Source organism: Myotis brandtii, unplaced genomic scaffold, assembly GCF_000412655.1.
Source record: "Myotis brandtii unplaced genomic scaffold, ASM41265v1 scaffold181, whole genome shotgun sequence".
NCBI classification, from domain to species: domain Eukaryota; kingdom Metazoa; phylum Chordata; class Mammalia; order Chiroptera; family Vespertilionidae; genus Myotis; species Myotis brandtii.
The window spans coordinates 373882-391143 of record NW_005356712.1 but is presented as its reverse complement, the minus strand read 5'-3'; the positions used below and the strand labels follow the sequence as shown (position 1 = coordinate 391143).

At 54.6% G+C, this 17262-nt stretch overlaps 1 protein-coding gene and 1 long non-coding RNA gene across 2 annotated transcripts in view; one reads left to right on the top strand and one right to left on the bottom strand.

Annotated features, from left to right (window-relative positions):
• The window catches only part of FAM222A (family with sequence similarity 222, member A), a 22942-nt gene extending 7138 nt beyond the window's left edge, over positions 1 to 15804 (bottom strand). Inside the window, exons 1-2 of the mRNA XM_005863796.1 lie at positions 15786 to 15804; positions 13318 to 13441 (exon numbers count right to left, since the gene is read on the bottom strand). Coding sequence (XP_005863858.1) covers positions 13318 to 13399 — 82 coding nt within the window. The 5' untranslated portion in view covers positions 13400 to 13441; positions 15786 to 15804. The remainder of the gene's footprint in view (positions 1 to 13317; positions 13442 to 15785) is intronic.
• On the top strand, positions 2623 to 4573 carry LOC106725681. Its single transcript, XR_001361608.1, has 3 exons — positions 2623 to 2802; positions 4070 to 4184; positions 4306 to 4573. It is a non-coding gene; the product is annotated as an uncharacterized LOC106725681 (long non-coding RNA).
• Positions 15805 to 17262: the final 1458 nt, after the last annotated feature.

Below are 17262 nucleotides of genomic sequence, written 5' to 3'. Positions count from 1 at the left end.
GCTGGGACCCAGGCTGGAGCCCTACGCCCAGCATGACCACGTGCTGCGGGTGACCTGGCAGCTGAGGACCGGGACGCTACCTCCCATGTGCAAGGGTAGAGGGTGTGCTCTCTGCACTGGGAGGCCCGTGGCACCTGCTCATCAGGGGCAGGTGGAGGTGGGGACAGGACGGTGGGACAGTGGTGGGTGGGGCCGGGGCCCGACGCCAGCCCAGAATTCCTGGTCCCCACACAGGGTTCTCTGTGGGAACCAGGCATCAGCTGTGGATGGACCTCATCCCTCAGGTACTGTGCTGAACTCGGGGCCTCCTGACCCGCTGGGCACACCCCGTCCCTCCTGACCCGCTGGGCACACCCCCGGCCCCTCCCGACCCGCTGGGCACACCCCGGAGAGGCTGTTCCTTCAGCGACGCAGTTTGGACTGGAAGTGTTAACCGCAGCCCCCACAGGACGGTGGGGAATTGGAAGTGGGTGCTCAGCAGATGCCATTGTCCTGCTGCCGCAGCTTTCCCTATGGCCTCCTCCTTGAAGGCGCAGGAAGTCACAGTGGGTGTGACCTGTGCTGAGGTGGGAGGGGTACCCAGGGCTGCTCCAGGACTGAGGGGGCCCCTGGGCACAGGGCCTGGCCCCGCCCACAGGGAGGAGCAGCCTCGGCTGCATTCCCCTGGCAGCTGACGCTCTGCCCTGGGCGGTGGCCCCTCCTGAACGCTCAGTTAACCGGACATTAATTAGCTGTGGCGCCCGGAGAATCCCTAATGAGGCCGCCCAGGAGGGGCGGGGCCAGGTGCTGGGCCAGGGCAGGTGCAGCTGCCCTCTGGCCTCCTGGGCAGGACAAGGGGCAGGGTGGCTGCCAACCACTTATCTGCCCCAGCCCCAGCCCACTGGCCTGGGGGCAGCCCGAGGGTCTTTGGTTTCAGAGTCAGGTGTGAATCCAGGTGCCCGTTACCAGCTGGGGGGCCTCCGGAAGTGACCCAGCTCCCTGGCCTCCGCTTCCCCTGAGGGGCAGAGTGGTGAGAAACGAGAGGACGCCTGTCGGAGGGCTGGGTGCAGAATGGGTGCGTGGGGAAGGCCGGCTCTGTCTGGCCCGACGAGGCAGTGCCGGGCGATCGCTGTCACTGGGCACAGCAGAGGAGCCTCTAGTCTCCGTGTGTGCGCACACGTGTGTGGAAGCCCTCCCTCTCACACACGCTCCTGTACGTAAACACCAGCAGCTGCTCCCAGGCACACACGGGTACCCACACCCCCGGCTGGAGCTCTGGGGTGGCCACTGTGTCCCTGGAGGCAGTCCCCCCCCAGCCCATTTCCCTGCCCCTCACTCGTGCCTCAGTGTCTCTCACCTGCTCCCTGACCGGGAGATGACTCTGCGAGCCGTGTCCTCAGCCTCTCCCTGTACCCAGCCCCAGTGTCTGTCCCTGCTCGCCGCTGCAGAGCTGCCCGTCCGTCTTCCTGGCGGCTCTTTGCCTTCGGCCCTGCTGCCTCATCTCTCCCTCCTTCATACCTACTCCTGTCTTCACCCACGCCATGCTGGTCGGCTCACCTACCCGCCCTCCCACTGAGTCTCCCGCGCTCCTCCGGCCCCACCCCACCGGCTCCCTGCCCCTCCCACCTGCATCTTTCTGCAGCCACACTGGGCGCTCTATTCTGGCTACTGTCCATTATAAAGGACTGCCGACACCCTCTCAAATGCTGGCTCCTCTTCACTGTTGTATGTACATTTTGCTGGGCCGCAGTGTTTGATGTGGTCGAACTTGTCTCTTCCTCTATGGGTGTGTTCCCCTCTGTGTGCCGAGCCTTCCCACCTGAGGATGACTCGCCGTCGCTTCTTCAAAGCACGCCAGGGCGCAGCTCTCCCCGCCCTGGCCCCTCATCGGCAGTTTTGCTTTCTGTGGTTTTAGTTACCTGCAGTCAACTGTGGTCCAAAAATATTAAAAAATATTTTTAAATGTCCAAAAGGACATTTCTTCAAAAAGATATACGAAGGTGCTAAGTATTCTCCTTCACTATTAGAAATGAAAACCACAGTGAGATGCCACCGCGCACCCACTGGGGCGGCCGGAGTAAAAAATACAGGTCCGTTTTGGTGCAGATGCGGAGAAACTGGAACCCTCGTAATTGCTGGTGGGAATGTCACATGGGGCAGCTGCCTTGGAAACCAGTTTGGCGGTTCCCCCCAAATCCAGCATAGACTTCCCATGTGACCCAGCAATCCCACTCCTAGGAGCAGGCGCAAGAGAATGAAAGCATTCGTCCACACAGACACTTGTTCCTGGATGTTCACAGCAGCATTAGTCATAACTGCCCCAAATGTGGAAACAACCTAAATACCCATCAGCTGATAAATGGGTAATAAAACATCGCACATCCATACAATGGGGGACTAGTTGGCAATAACAAGAAGTGAAGTGCCGATATGTGCACGAACATACATATGTACATTCAACATGGATGAGCCTTGAAAACATGACACTAAGGGGAAAAGCCAGACGAAAGGCCACTGTGAATGGGTGAATGGTATGGCACGTGATGCCATACACATAACGCTGTTTCCAAAAAACTGCACTAGCATCTTTGTGTAAGATTTGTTCCACTTCTTTGTTACAGGTGTCGAGCAGGAGCGTGCAACTCTGGCCTGCTGCCTGCTTTTGTAAATAAAGTTTTATTGGAACACAGCCACGCCTCTTCCTGTCCCCGGGGCTGGGACAGCTTTCATGCTGCAGCGCCCGGCTGCGTGGTTACAGTGAGACCCTGGATCTTTACAGGGAACGTTGGCCAACTGCTGCTGTCGAGGAGGACAGTTTAGTTCGTACGTTGATCTTATCTTTACGATCTTGCTGAATTCTTGTTCTCTTGGGGTTTCTGTGCAGCTGGTTTTACTTCTTGCTAACCCTGGTCCCCTGTCTTACTGAGCCGGCCCGGACTCTGCAGTGTGGAGGCAGGGACTGGGTCTCTGTCGTCCTCTGAGGTCACCCCTCGGCGGCCTGTGGTCGGACACTGTGCCAGATAAAGGAGCTGCCTGCCTTCCTAGTTTGCTAAGAGCTCATTTGTATTTGTTAGTGGGGAGAGGGGGCTGACGCCATCGGCCCTGCCCTGCGTTTCCGACCTCTGTCCTCTCCCCTGTCCTCTCCCGGCGTCCCCATGGCAGGGGGCCGGGCCTGCCCTCCACCCCCAGGCTGCATAATTGCATCTGCTGCCTGGCCAGAGGTTTGTTTTTAATGTTATTGGGATTGTAAATTGCTTTGTTTCTTCCGTATTTTATTAGTGTGAGTGGAAGCAGCTGCACCTGCAGGAATGCTCACTCATGGGGCAGCGGCTGCAGCCTGTCAGGGTCAAGGACAGGGTCAGGGTCGCTGTGGAGGGCGGGTGAAGCCTGGCAGTGGGGGGGAGGAGAGCGCTCCCTGAGCTGGGGCTGGCGAGCCCTTAGAAGCTGCCTGGGGAGAGGGGTGGGAAGCTCTTGTCCGCTTGTGGGTACGGGTGTGGGGAGGGGGCTCCCACCGTCTGGGCGGGCGGGGTGGGGCAAAGGGTTTGAGTCGGCTACCAGGCCCTGAGATGGCCAGTTACTCACCTGCCTGAGACCATGCCCACGACCCAAGCAGGGCACAGCCAGAATTTGACCCCGACCACTGTGATCTCAAAGGCTGTGCCCTGCGGGTCATGGGGGAGGGGGCAGAGTGGGCACCCTACCCTCACCCACAGGGGAGCAGCCTGCGGTGCAGAGAGGCCGCGTGGCTTATGAGGTGTGGCAGGGTGTCCTGGGTCGTGGCCTCAGCTCCCCTGCTTGGATGGCAGGGCGGGGGGGGGCAAAGGGTTTGAGTCGGCTACCAGGCCCTGAGATGGCCAGTTACTCACCTGCCTGAGACCATGCCCACGACCCAAGCAGGGCACAGCCAGAATTTGACCCCGACCACTGTGATCTCAAAGGCTGTGCCCTGCGGGTCATGGGGGAGGGGGCAGAGTGGGCACCCTACCCTCACCCACAGGGGAGCAGCCTGCGGTGCAGAGAGGCCGCGTGGCTTATGAGGTGTGGCAGGGTGTCCTGGGTCGTGGCCTCAGCTCCCCTGCTTGGATGGCAGGTCCCCGAGTACCACCCTCCCCACATGCCCCTCAAGCTCCCTGCACAGCCTGCGCTTTTGGCAGCACATGGCGTGACTCAAAGTTTACGGGTCAACACCACGATGAGAAAGGCAGGTATGTATCAGTGGGTCCTGAGCAGCTGTCCGGGGCAGGCAGGTCCTGTGTGGAACCCAGGGACGCCGGCAGCTGGGAGTCAAGCCTTCCCTCCCCGACATCATTTCTCCTTCTTTCCCAGGTCACTTTCTCCCACCACCTGAAACAGGCGACGACTGCCAGCCGGCCACCCACACTCCTGGCCACAGAGCCGTCCAGGCCCTGCCGCTCCGCTGCCGCCTGACCTCCGGTCCTGGAGGTGAGCTGCAGCCTTCCTGGTGTGCTGTCATGTCAGGGCTATGTGGTGGCCAGGCCCGTGCAGCCTGGAGTAGTCAGGCTGCTCTGATCCCATTTTACAGGAAGAGGTGGCAGGCGGGCCTCAGGCGGGGCCACGTCCTCCCCTCCCTGGGCTCCTGACATTGTCATCACAGATGGGCAGAGCTGGACGGCTCCTGAGGTCCAGCTGGTCTGGCCCTTGACTTTACAGCAGGAGGAACCCAGGCCCTAACAGGCTGACCCACTTGGCCAAGGTCAGGCTGCACGTGGCCTAGTCCTGAAACTTGGGGCCTGACTGCCAAGAGTAATGCCCAGGAGGAAGGGCAGGAACCTCCCTGCCAGCTGTGCAGGCCTGGCTGGCGGCAGGGCGCCCAATTCAATTTGCTTATCTCCCTTCCTGCCTCCCTCTTCCCTGTGCGCTCAATTACAGGCTGAGTCAGTGTCTGCCAGCAAGTGCAAAGATGGCAGGGGAGCTGGGCGCGCTGGCTGGCCTCCCTTGTTCTGGCCTTGGGCAGGAAGGCCGCCAGGTCATCATGCCCGTCCCTGCCTCCAGCAGAGGGCAGCGGGACAGTAGCAATCAAAGGTCAAAGTGCACAGTCCCTGTGAGCTAGCGAGTGCATTCTGGGATCATTGTTTTGCACAGACACACACACAAAGATGTTCGTGACAACACCGTTCAGAACAGCGAGGGACTAGGAGCAACCTAGGTGTCCGCTGCTTGTGCAGCTGTTGGAAGGATGAGGGCGCGTCCTGTCAGATGGGGAACATCTGGAAGATATACCAGTATTGGTAAGGAAAACAGCCAGGAGCTGAGAGCACAGGGGTGAGAATGTTTATGTAAAAAGTATTTATTGCCCCTCAACATGCATATTTTTCAGGAGGGTATTTTTTCTTTAAATCCTCACCCAAGGATATGTTTTAGAGGATATGATTTTTAGAGAAAGAGACAGACATCACTGTGAGAGAGAAACATACTCGCCCTGACTAGGAATCGAACCCACAACCTTTTGGTGGAGGGGATGGTGCTCCAACCACGGCACCTCCAGCCAGGGCTTCAGGAGGGCGTCCGAGAAGCTGCCGACACCGGTTTGCTCTGGCAGGAGAGCCATGTTTACTATAAATGCTTATGGTCTGAATGGGGTGCCGTGGACAACCGGGGCAGTGAAGGACTGACTGTATAAACGACAGGGAGCTGCTCCCCCTGGAGGTCACAAAGGAGTGAAGGGGGACGTGCGTGGAGAACACATTTTCTGGAAAGGAAGGCCCTCCCAGGTGACCGGTCATTGGTCTGTTGGATGAGGCAGGCAGACAGTTCTCTAAACCCCTATTCCGGAAAGAACACCCAGAGGGCACCCCCTCTCTTCCTGGGGATACCCTGACAGCAACATGGAATACAAACACCAATTCCAATATTGGCAAACCCAGGAGCCAGCTAACCCCCTGAACGAACAAACAAACCAACAGTAGAGGGCAGGATGCCCAGGTGAGATCAGTGGGGCTAAGGGAGGGAGCAGAGGGAAGGTGCCACGGCCAGCGGCTTCAGAGCCAGCAGCCCTCACTTCCCAAGGTGCGCCAGCTGGCAGAGCTGCCCCACGGGTTCCGAAGAGCAAAGGAGAGGCCAAGAGACCACAGTCACGGACGTGCGGGACCTGCCTGTCTCTGTGGCAGCGAGGGGGGCGCTGGGCTGGGGGCCCCACCTCCCCCAGAGCAGCTCATCGGAGCGGCACCAGCACAGCACCCGGTCGGAACATGTAAGAGAAGCGAGGAAAGGCGGCAGGTAAGAAAAGCAATGGCTGGCAAAACACTTCCCACCAGAAGAGAGAAAGACTATGGCTAACTATTGCACTGTGAAGGGAAATGTGGTGACAACTGTTTCTATGAAGCAAAAACACAGCAGATCTACAAGAGCAGAAGAAAAGTCTCATTGTGAAAGCCAAAGGGGACACGGGACGAGGGCGAGGGAGGAAAGTGAGCAAACATCGGGGAGCCGGGCGAAGAGACAGCCAACCTGTGTTAACTGGGCCCCGAAGGAGGCGGCGGCGGCAGTGCAAGCCTCGGATCTGTCTGCGGAAAGGGCGCGGGCCTGAGCTCCGGGAACTGAGACGCGCAGTCCATCCCGGACACATGCCGGGGCAGGAACGGCAAGAAAGAGGGGCAGGACCACAATGAAATTCAAAGAGGAAAGTCAGGCCTCAGCTTCTCCATGGCAACATTCCCGCGAGAGCAGAGCAAGGTCTACAGAAATCCTCAAGGAGACAGAGTGCCCGGTGGCTTTACTCGCTGGAGCAGAGAGCCGGCCGACGGACCGTCCGAACGCTGGGGACTCCAGGAGTCTGTGCGCGAGGCCTTAGGCCACAGCCTGGAGGCCACCTTCCGGATGACGGGAGACTGAGGCAGAAGAACTGCTGGTGAGTACGGACCCTGCTTACCCGGGAGGCAGGCTGAACGCTGTGGCGCTGTACCCAGATGCTAACATTACGAGCCCCAGGAACGGGTGATGGCATCCCTCACGACAGAAGGGACAGGAGTGTAAGCACACAGGTGCCTCCTCGTGAACAGCCGGGGTCAGGGGCCATCATTTAAAGCCGACGTCAGGTAATAGAGGGTGAAAGTGAACTCCACGGAAATGAAGAAGGAAAAAGAAAACAGTTGACCCTTGAACAACACAGGAGTGAGGGGTGCCGACCCCCATGCACAGTCAAAAATCCACATAAAACTTTTGACTCCCCCAAAACCTAACTATCAATAGCCTGCTGTTGACCAGAAGCCTTACCGATAATGTAAACAGTTTAATATAGATTTTGTCTGTTATATGTATTACATACTGTCTTCTTACAATCAAGCAAGCCACAGAAAAGAAAGTGTTACTAAGAAAATCATAAGGATGAGAAAATACATTTACGGTACTGTACGTATTTATTTTTAAAAATCCACATATAAGTGGACTGATGTACCTCAAACCTGTGTTGTTCAAGCATCGACTGCACACTAATGTCAACATTTTTTTCATCTTAGGGAAAATAATAGATACGGTTCCAAAGAAATAGAAAGTCAGGGTATTATTTAAAGTTGCACCGCTAGACAAAAACACCAACCTCCCTCATGATTGGTGGGTGCAGAATAAAGCAGAGAACAGATCACTTAGGAAAGACTTTTGAAAGCAATTACAGCAAAGCACAAAATGAACTACGGTGAGACATCTGTCATATCAATAAATGTAAATGGGCTAAGCTCTCAAAAAATTTTTAAAGGCTTTCAGATTGAATCACAAAGCTTAATCCAGCTCTATAGTATATGAGTCACACCTAAGCAAAGTAATTCAGAAAGGTTCAAATAAAAGGACTGGCCAAGGTTTCAAGAAAAATGTGAATTAAAAGAGCAGAGGTTACTATCTGAACAGATGAAATTGAATCTGCCCCCACGGTATTAAATATAGTAAAGAAAGATGCAAGTCACTATTAGATTTAAGGTATTAATATCCGTGTGTTAAATAACACTGCATCACCATTCATCAGGCCGAAGCTGTAGGTGCCACAAGAAGAAATAGACTGGAACACATTAGCAGTGGGCATCTAATTCATTTCTCTCCGTGACAGGTAGCTAAGGGTATAGAAGACCTAACTAACATAAGTAATGGGGTTGATATAATTGGTACACACCAGACTCTGAATCCTGAAAACAGAGCCACATCTTCTTTTCCCCATAAAGTGTCAAAACTCACAAAAAATGACCATAGAGTATATCGAAAAGAAAACTTTGATCATCTATACTAATAAAAGGGTAATATGCTAATTAGACCAGACGTCCTTCCTGACAAAGCCGGGTGGTGGAGGTGGCCAGCCTGCAAACTGCTGACAGCCCCTCATCCAGGCCAGCCCCGCCCCCCAGCAGGGACCCCCACCCCGATCAGGGGTGTGGCCAGCCTGCAAACCACCTGCGGCCCCTTGCCCAGGCCAGCCCTGCCCCCAGCGGGGACCCCCCCCACCCTGATCAGGGGCAGGGCTGGCCTGCAAACCCCACGGCCCCTCGCCCAGGCTGGCCCTGCCCCCTAGCGGGGACCCCCCCACCCAATCAGGGGCCCCCTTCAGGGCAGGTCAGCTGGCCCCCACCCATGCACCAGGCCTCTATCCTATATAATAAAAGGGTAATATGCAAATTGATCCTAACGGCAGAACGACCGCTGGATCAGTCACTATGAGGCGCACTGACCACCTCTTAGTCTCTTCCCCCGGCCGTCAGGCACCAATCACCTGATGGTGAATGGGGAACTGGGGGTGGGTGGCAGCGGGGGGCGGGGCTGACTGCGGGCAGCTGGGGAAGATGGCCCTGATCGCAGGCCAGGCCTAGGGACCATACTCGTGCACAAATTTCGTGCACCAGGCCTCTAGTCCTATATAATAAAAGGGTAATATGCGAATTGACCCTAATGGCAGAACAACCAGAAATGACCGGTTTCTATGACGCGCACTGACCACCAGGGGGCAGACACTCAACGCAGGAGCTGCCCCCTGGTGGTCAGTGCGCCCCCACAGAGGGAGCTCCGCTCAGCCACAAGTCGGGCTGACAGCTGCGAGTGCAGCGGTGGCGGGAGCCTCTCCTGCCTCCTTGGCAGCGCTAAGGATGTCTGACTGCGGCTCTCCTCGGAGAGCAGGCCTAAGCTGGCAGGTGGACATCCCCTGAGGGCTCCTGAGCTGTCAAAGGGATGTCTTACTGCCAGCTTAGGCCTGATCCCCTGGGGAGCGGGCCTAAGCCAGCATGTGGACATCCTCCGAGGGGTCCCGGACTGCGAGAGGGCACCGGCCGGGCTGAGGGACCCCCTGAGTGCATGAATTTTTGTGCACTGGGTCCCTAGTAATGCAGTAAAACTAGAAAAAACAAAACACAAAAGCACCTACTAGCTGGGTGGAGAAATGAAACTCAACTGAGCCTTAGGTCAAAGAAGAAATCAAATCCAAATGATAAAATATCTAGGGAAAATACTACACATTAGAACCTATAGGATATAGCTAAAGCAGTGTTCAGAGCATTCAAAGCCTTAATTTTTTCTTGTTTATCAGTATAAAGATTTAAGCTTTGAAATAAAAAAACAAGGAAAGTAGGAAGATTTTAATAAAGATAAAGGCATAAATTAATGCATTGGAAACCAGAAAGGGGTGATTACTAATAAATCCTAAATATGGCTCTTTGGGACAAGGAGGCAAATAACCTCATTAGCTAACTAACCTAATCAGGAAAAAAGAAAAGAAAAAAGGGGCACAAAATACACAATTTAAGAAATAAGGGTGAGTTAATCATTTTAAAGGAATTATAAATTGTTTTGTTCAGCTTCATGCAAATAAATTTGAAAACCTGGATAAAACGAATACTTTTCTAGAGGAATATAATTTATCAAACTCATTCAATAAGCAGAACAATTAAAACATAAATTATTACAGAAGAACCAGAGAACATTATCAAAGAGCTATCCACCTACTCAAAATAAATGCACTAGCCAAGACTGTTTTTTTTTTTAATATATTTTATTGAGTTTTTAGAGGGAGGAAGGGAGAGGGATAGAGAGTTAGAAACATCGATGAGAGAGAAACATCGATCAGCTGCCTCCTGCACACCCCCTAACTGGGGATGTGCCCGCAACCAAGGTACATGCCCTTGACCGGAATCGAACCTGGGACCCTTGAGTCCGCAAGCCGACGCTCTATCCACTGAGCCAAACCGGTTAGGGCCCAAGACTGTTTAATGGAAGAGCAGCCAATCTTTCAAGAACAGATAATCCATTTCCAGTTGAACTGTTACAAAGCATAGAGAAGGAAAGCCTTCATTCTCTTTATGAAAGACATAACACTGACAGCAAAACCCAACAAAACCGTTCCAACTAAAGCCTACTCTCATTGATGAAACTGAGGCAAAACTCCTAAGTAAAGGAGCTAATCCAATCCCTGCGTAGTATATTAAAAAGAAATATTCACCATAACCAAGTGGGATTCAACTAGGAATGCAAGGATGGCTCAATATTAAGAAATCTATATCATTATACATATTAATCGATCAAAGGAAATACCCATGTGATCATCTTCATAGATTTGGTAAACTTCAACTTGCATTCTTGATTTTTAAAATTCTTAATAAAACAAGAATAGATGGACACACATTTAACATGATATCTACCCCAATCCAGCATTTTGCTAATGGAGAAATCTTAGGAGCGTCTCATTTTTTAATGAGAAATGGGACAAAGCAAGAATGTTTATTATGACCATTACTATTTTTCATTGTTCCAGGGATAGTAGCCAACCCTATTATATAAGACAAAGAAATTAAGGTATAAAACTTCCAAAGTAGGAAGTAAAATTATCATTTGCAAATGATATAACTGGAAAACCTGAGACTAAATTAAAAACCCATTACAAACAAAAGATTTCAGTAAGGTGGCAGGAGTCAACAGCCTTTCTATAAATAACCTCCATTTATGAAAGGAAAGACTTGACAAAAAAGGTTACCTATCCAGAAATAAACTGAAATAATGTGTGTAAGATCTACACGAAGCAAATATTAAAACATTCTCAAGGGACGCACAAGGAAGTTAGAATGCACAAGAAGGTATAGATCATGTTCTTGGAGGGGAAGACATCATTCTAACAATGCCATTTCTTCCTACACGAATTTATAAATTTAATGCAATCCCAGTAAAAACACAAACAGGATTTTTGTTCTTACCTAGATAAATTGATTCCATAGTTCAGACAGGGAAATAAAGAGAACAGCCCAGGAAATTCCGCGTGGGAGGATGGTGAATAGAGGAATAGCTCGCATCAGCAAGTGTTAAAGTGTGTTACGCTCCAGCTACAACATGGCTGAACCTCGCAAACGTTTTGCTAAATGAAAGAAGTGAGTCACAAAAGGCCACATAATGTGTGATTCCCTCCTTTCATACACATAATGTATGAAAGCCCAGAAGAGGAGGTCTATAGAGAAGGAAGGCGGGCGGGTCAGGGAGTGACTGCTCATGGTTAAGACGGGTTTCTTCTTGAAGTGACAAAATGCTCTACAATGGACTGCGGTGAAGGTTGCAAAATTCTGTGAACATACTAAAAGCCATCACTGTGTTCCCTTCAAATGGGTGGATTGTGTCGTATGTGAATTACACCCCAATAAAGATGCTAAAAAATGTAAAATGTATTATAACGCTACACTAATTAAGATAGCATTGCACCGATGCTGATTAACTTTGGATCCACATCTCGAACTTTCCACCAGAGAAATTACAAAACAATCAGATATCATCTATTTAAAGAATTAAACCATAAAAAAAACTAGAAAAACCTGGGGGAGCTGCTTTAAAAAAAGAAAATCCCAATGTCAGCACGAGGAAGGACATTTCAAATATGACACAAAATCCAAAGGCTACGGAGGCAAAAGGAAATGACGACCAATTTCACTCCACAAAGAAAATCCCTCCATGGTGGGATCACAGGCAAATGACAAATCGGGGAAAACACCTGCAATTCGTGTGACACACAGAGGCCTACAGCAACAGCAACAGCAACAACCTAACGGGAAGAATGGACCGAATAGATCAGACAGACGGCAAAGTTACAAGTGCACGTACCTCTGACCGGTGTGTCCGCTCCTAGAAATTTACCCTGCAGTTTACACCCTGTGGCGCACACCCCACTCTTTACTGCTGCACTGTTGGTAAGGGCAGCAGGCTGGGTACAGTTCTACTTAAGAGACTGGTCAGGCGAATTAGGGACCATCCTTGCAATGGGAAACTCTATGGCAAAAGGATGAGGAGGCTCTTTAAGTGCTGACATGTAGGCTGTGTCGCTAAGTGAAAGAGAGAGGTGCAGGTCAGCGTGTACAACGTGCGTACACGTCTGCTGGGACGCGCACAGCACAGCGCTTGGAGGGACACACGAGAGCTGACCGCACGGCTGCCTTTGGCAGGAGGCGGGCGGTGTGGGGAAAGGGAGGTTTTGTCTGTACACCCCTTCATCCCTTTTGAATATTGGACCCCAAGAACGTATGGTCTAAAGATAAACACACATTAAACAAGAAAAAAGCAGCGGTGTAAGCACAATGACAAATGGCAGCTGGGCCTGTGCTGTGGGGAGGTGACAGGGAGGGCAGGGACTGTGAACTGGAGGTGTGTCCCCTTTAAGAGGCAACGGTTCAGTTCTAACCAAGAGTCCAGGAACACAGGCCTCTGTCCCCGGATCCTCTGATTTTTTTTTTCCCCAGGAGACACTAGAAGTCCATATTTTTATTCAAATCTCCCTGTTTTTAAATGTTTCCAAATACTTCAAAACGAAAACAAAACACCCAGCCTAGGGCGGCCAAAATCACCAGATCAGAGGGCGGATCCCTGGCCCAGGTGGTCAAGGAGGACAGATGCCTGGAGGCTCCCAGTCCAGCCCTGACCCGACACTGAGAAGCAAGGCCCCGAGGGGGAACGGACGTGCGGAGGCCCAGCGAGCAGGTCCAGAGAGCAGGCCCGGGGCTGGGACCCATCAGGACAACTGCTCCACATTATCCCGGTTCCTGCGAAGCAGGAGTGTGATGGTGGCGACACAGACACGGCACATGCAGCGTCGTAGGAGGGGCTGGGGTGGGCCGCGGCGCGGGTAGTGGTCAGCGAAGGCTGCTAGGAAGTGGCCAGACAAAAGGTGCCACCGGCAGGGAGGGACCCCAGAGAGGCAGCACAGCCCGGGCAAAGGCCTCGCAGAACACGGAGAGTTCAAGACAGGGTCGGGGAGGGTGGGCGTGCTGGGGTGGGGGCACTCCCTGCCCAGCCGCTGCTGCAAAGGCCCGAGATGGGAACAGAAAGAGCCCCGTGGACTCAGGGCACGAAGGGGAGGGGAGGGGCGGGGGTGCCACTCACACTTGCGCCGCTCCAGGCTCTTGCTCGGGCAGGCCAGGTGCTGGCCCGGGGGGTTCTGGGTCCTCTGCAGACAGGCCAGCATGGCTGAGCTGGGGCCGGTGCGGTGCGCTCGGTGGCAGGGTCCCTGTGAGAAGGAGGGGAGGTGCGTCACACGCTGCTCCATGCCCGCAGCTCCCACCCTCCTCAGCTGGAGTCCTGCCCGCAGCCTCCCTGCCCCGAACACCAGACCCGCTCCTCCTCCTCACACAGACAGGGTGAGGCCCAGCAGGAAGGAAGGGGCCAGGTCTCCTGAGGGATGGACTCCCCAGCGAGGGGCCAGAGCTGACCGGGCAGCCCTGCCCCGGCCCTGCTCAGAGCGCGGTCACCGCCTCCAGGGTCCTCACCTCGCTCCCCTCCTCCCTCCGCAGGCTGTCCTTCCAGCTCCCGGCCAACCACCTGTGGGCGGAGCTGTGCGCACCCCCCTGCAGCTCACCAGGGGCAAAGACCCCATCTGCCATCTTTGGAACCGCAGGGCGGGGTGCCGGGAGCTGCCAGTGAGCACACGGGGTTCTAGGTGACCGAAGGTGGCCGGCCCGGTCTGGGGTGCTCTCACCGCACCCGCGGGAGATGTCCAGGACGGCGTCCCTGGGAGAGTGAGGGAGGCTCCAGCCCTGAGTGCTGAGCCCGGCCTTAGTCTCAGACCGGACCCTGAGCCCAGGCACCCAAGCAGCTCCCTACCCCAACGGAGAGGGAGGCCCCAGGGCAGCCTGCAGGCCGGGCAGAGGCCTCCATAGGACGCAGCTCACCCAGTCGGATGCCCAGCGTTCACATGGAAACACGCATCTTTTCTCCACAAAATCCACTTTCCTGAGAACCCAGAGTCGCTGAGGAGCGAGATGACACAGGCAGGGAGGCCACGGGGAAGGGTGGGGGTTCCCTGCCAGGCCCCTCCCTTCCTCTCTTCCCAGTGTGAGCTGAGCCCTGGGCACCCCAGTGTCCCACCAGCCCTGGCACCCTGTCCCCACCAGCTCCTAATCCCCGCCCCCTACACACACACACACACACACACGCGCGCACACACACACACACACGCGCACACACACACACGACCTGAGTCTCAAGCAGCCAAGCTGGGCCAACTCAATCCTCATGCTGGTTTTTAAACAGAAAAGAAAGAGAGAGTGTGTGTGGGGGGGTATTTAAGGGGAAGAAAAGGAAGTTACTTAATACTAAACAGGTGTCTGGAGCCCAAAATTCTGCCGCTTTCTTCTAATAATGAAGTATTCATGAGGAAAAGCCTCTTTCACTGCTTTCTTAAGATACTAATTTCACAACAAGCTCCTTGTTACCGCGCAATTATTCCAACCCGCACTTCCCGGGACGCCGCAGCCCGCCTGTCCGGCCTCCCGGTAAATGAAAGACAATCACTAACCACCTTTCATTACGCTCTATTTTACTTTCAGCAAAGGTGCCCTGAAAGAAATGATTTACACTGAAAGGGACTTTTATTCAGTTTCAAAACCAATTTTCTCCTATTACTGTCTAAAAAAAAGAGGGGGGGGGGAGAGAGAGAGAGAAACATCAATTGGTTGCCTCCCTCACGTGTCTGCCTGGGGATCGAACCTGAAACCTGGATATGTGCACTGACCGGGAATCGAACCTGTCACCTTTTTGTGTGTGGGACAACGCTCCAGCCGGAGTCACACCAGCCGGGGGGGAGAGAGAGAGAGAGAGAGAGAGAGAGAGAGTAGGGGATGGATGGGGGAGGGTAGGCGGCGCTCATCCTCTCCCCCGCCTCGCCAGCTTTAACGCGGCGACGCAGTAAGAGCTGCAGCACCCACTTCCCGCTTTGATTTCTGGTGATTGTAAAATATGCCATTACAATCAGGCAGGAGTCATACAGTTTAAAAGGGAAAGGAGTGGGCTTCTCGCAGAGATGAAAGCCCTTCACTGCAGAACGAGGCGGCTCCTTGGGGACTGGGGCCGTGAGCGGCGGTGGGCGCGGGCCTCGATGGGGCCCTTTAGGACACACCTGCACACACGGGCACACTCGCCCGGCTCAGACCTCAGGGACAGCCGGACACGCCTCCACATGCACCTCCCTCATCGCACTCACTGCTACGTCTTCTTGCAGACAGGCACACCTCTGTCCCGCCCTCACCCACACCACGTGACAAGCCCTCCGTGCCCTCTGGCACCCTCATGCACACACACGCAGTCCACGGACACACAGTCGCGTGCACACCTGGGGGGTGAGAGGCCTGTGGCTACCCCGCACACAGCCCGGCCTCTCCCCACTCCAGCCAGTGCAGTGTCCATGTCTTGCCACCCTGATGTAGGGGCTGGGGGACAGACGGGAGGTCGGAGAAGGCCAGCTGGCTGCAGGGCCCAAGCCTCGCCCTCCACAGAGAGGGAAACCCCAGCCAGAAAGCAGCAGCACCCTGCCCAGGGCCACCCACAAGCAGTGGCTGGGCGAGCTGCCCTCTCACCCTGGGCTCCTCTGCTGCCGGCAGCCCGGGCAGGCCTGGGCCGGAGAAGAGGGCGGCCAGCGACTTGTGTGCCCAAGAAACCTGGCTGGAAGCCGGAGCCTCCCCAGCCCGTGTCCACTGTGTGGCCCAGGAAAGTGCTGCCGTCTCTTATAACAGAAGCCCAGCCCTTCCCGGCCCCACCTCACAGGTCCCAGGGGCCATGCATCCCAGCATGCTCTGCAGGTGAGAGCCAGGCTGGGACCACAGTAGTCAGCAGGGAGGGCTCTGATGGCGGAAGCCCAGGCAGATCTGGGAGCCGAGAGGTCACCTGCCCCAACGTGTGGCCACAGAGGACTCCCCTGGAGGCCTCAGCTCAACTTTTCCAGAGCAGCTGCCTGGATTCACCCCTAACTTCTGGAGTCCCAGCAGGCAGTGCGCTGCAGCCCACACTCGGTGTTCACTCCGAGAGGAGGGATTCTCTGCACCCCAGTTCCCACCTCCCTGCGCATCCTCCCTGCCCTGTGGCTGGGCAGGGGCCCGCCATGCACGAGGGGCCCGCCATGTCGTTTCTATCCACCCATCAGCTACATACAAGATGCAGATCCCTCCTCAGCCTCACCGCTTCTCTCTGGCCTCGGAATAGAGCCCGACCCTCACTGCCTGGCCCTCATGCCCCCACACGCTGCCTCTCATCCCTCCTAAACCTCCCTCTAGCCTGGCTGCCTCACACCTCCAACCGCTGCCTGTGCAGGCCCCTCTGCCTCAGCACTGCCATAGATCCGCTGTAACTCCCATGCTGCCTCCCTTTCTCTGGGTGCCCTCCCTCAGCCCCGATCGCACCGAGTTGTAACTGCCAATGTTCATGTCTGTCTCTCTCCACTGGATTCTGAGTTTCTCAGGGGCAAGGACCAAGTCTTACTTGTTTCTTTCTTCCCAGGGCTTGGCCAAGAGTAACCTTTAATACACAGGCGTTGAATGAATGGTTGAACCAATGAATCGGTTACTGTCAGATGAAGCCCTGAGGCCCAGAGAAGCCAAGTGCCCTGCACAAGGTCACACAGCAAGCAGGGAACAGAACTGGGGCAGACGCCGAAAACACTCATGACCCCCCCTCCCCCTGATCCCACCCTGCCCCCTCTGCTTAGCAGCATCCCACCTGCAGCCAGCCAGCCCGCGGAGCCCCACCCGGACGCATTACTGCCCAGCCAGAGGCCCTGCTGGGAGGACTGCTCATTCTGAAACCCTCTCTGCAAATCGGGCTGTTTATAAGCACAATGTCTTTTGTGACTTTAATAATAAAAACGGGGGCGGGGGGGAAATGTCGAAAGCCTCAATGATTAGAATGCTTCGCACCGTCCCTGACTCGGGGGCTGATAAGACTCCTTATCTCGGAGGCACCCCTAGGAAAAGGTCCCCTCCACCAGATAACGCCCCCAGTTGTCGATCTGCCCTTTCATAGCTGAGGATTTAGATAAAGGAAATGTGACAGGGGAGGGGA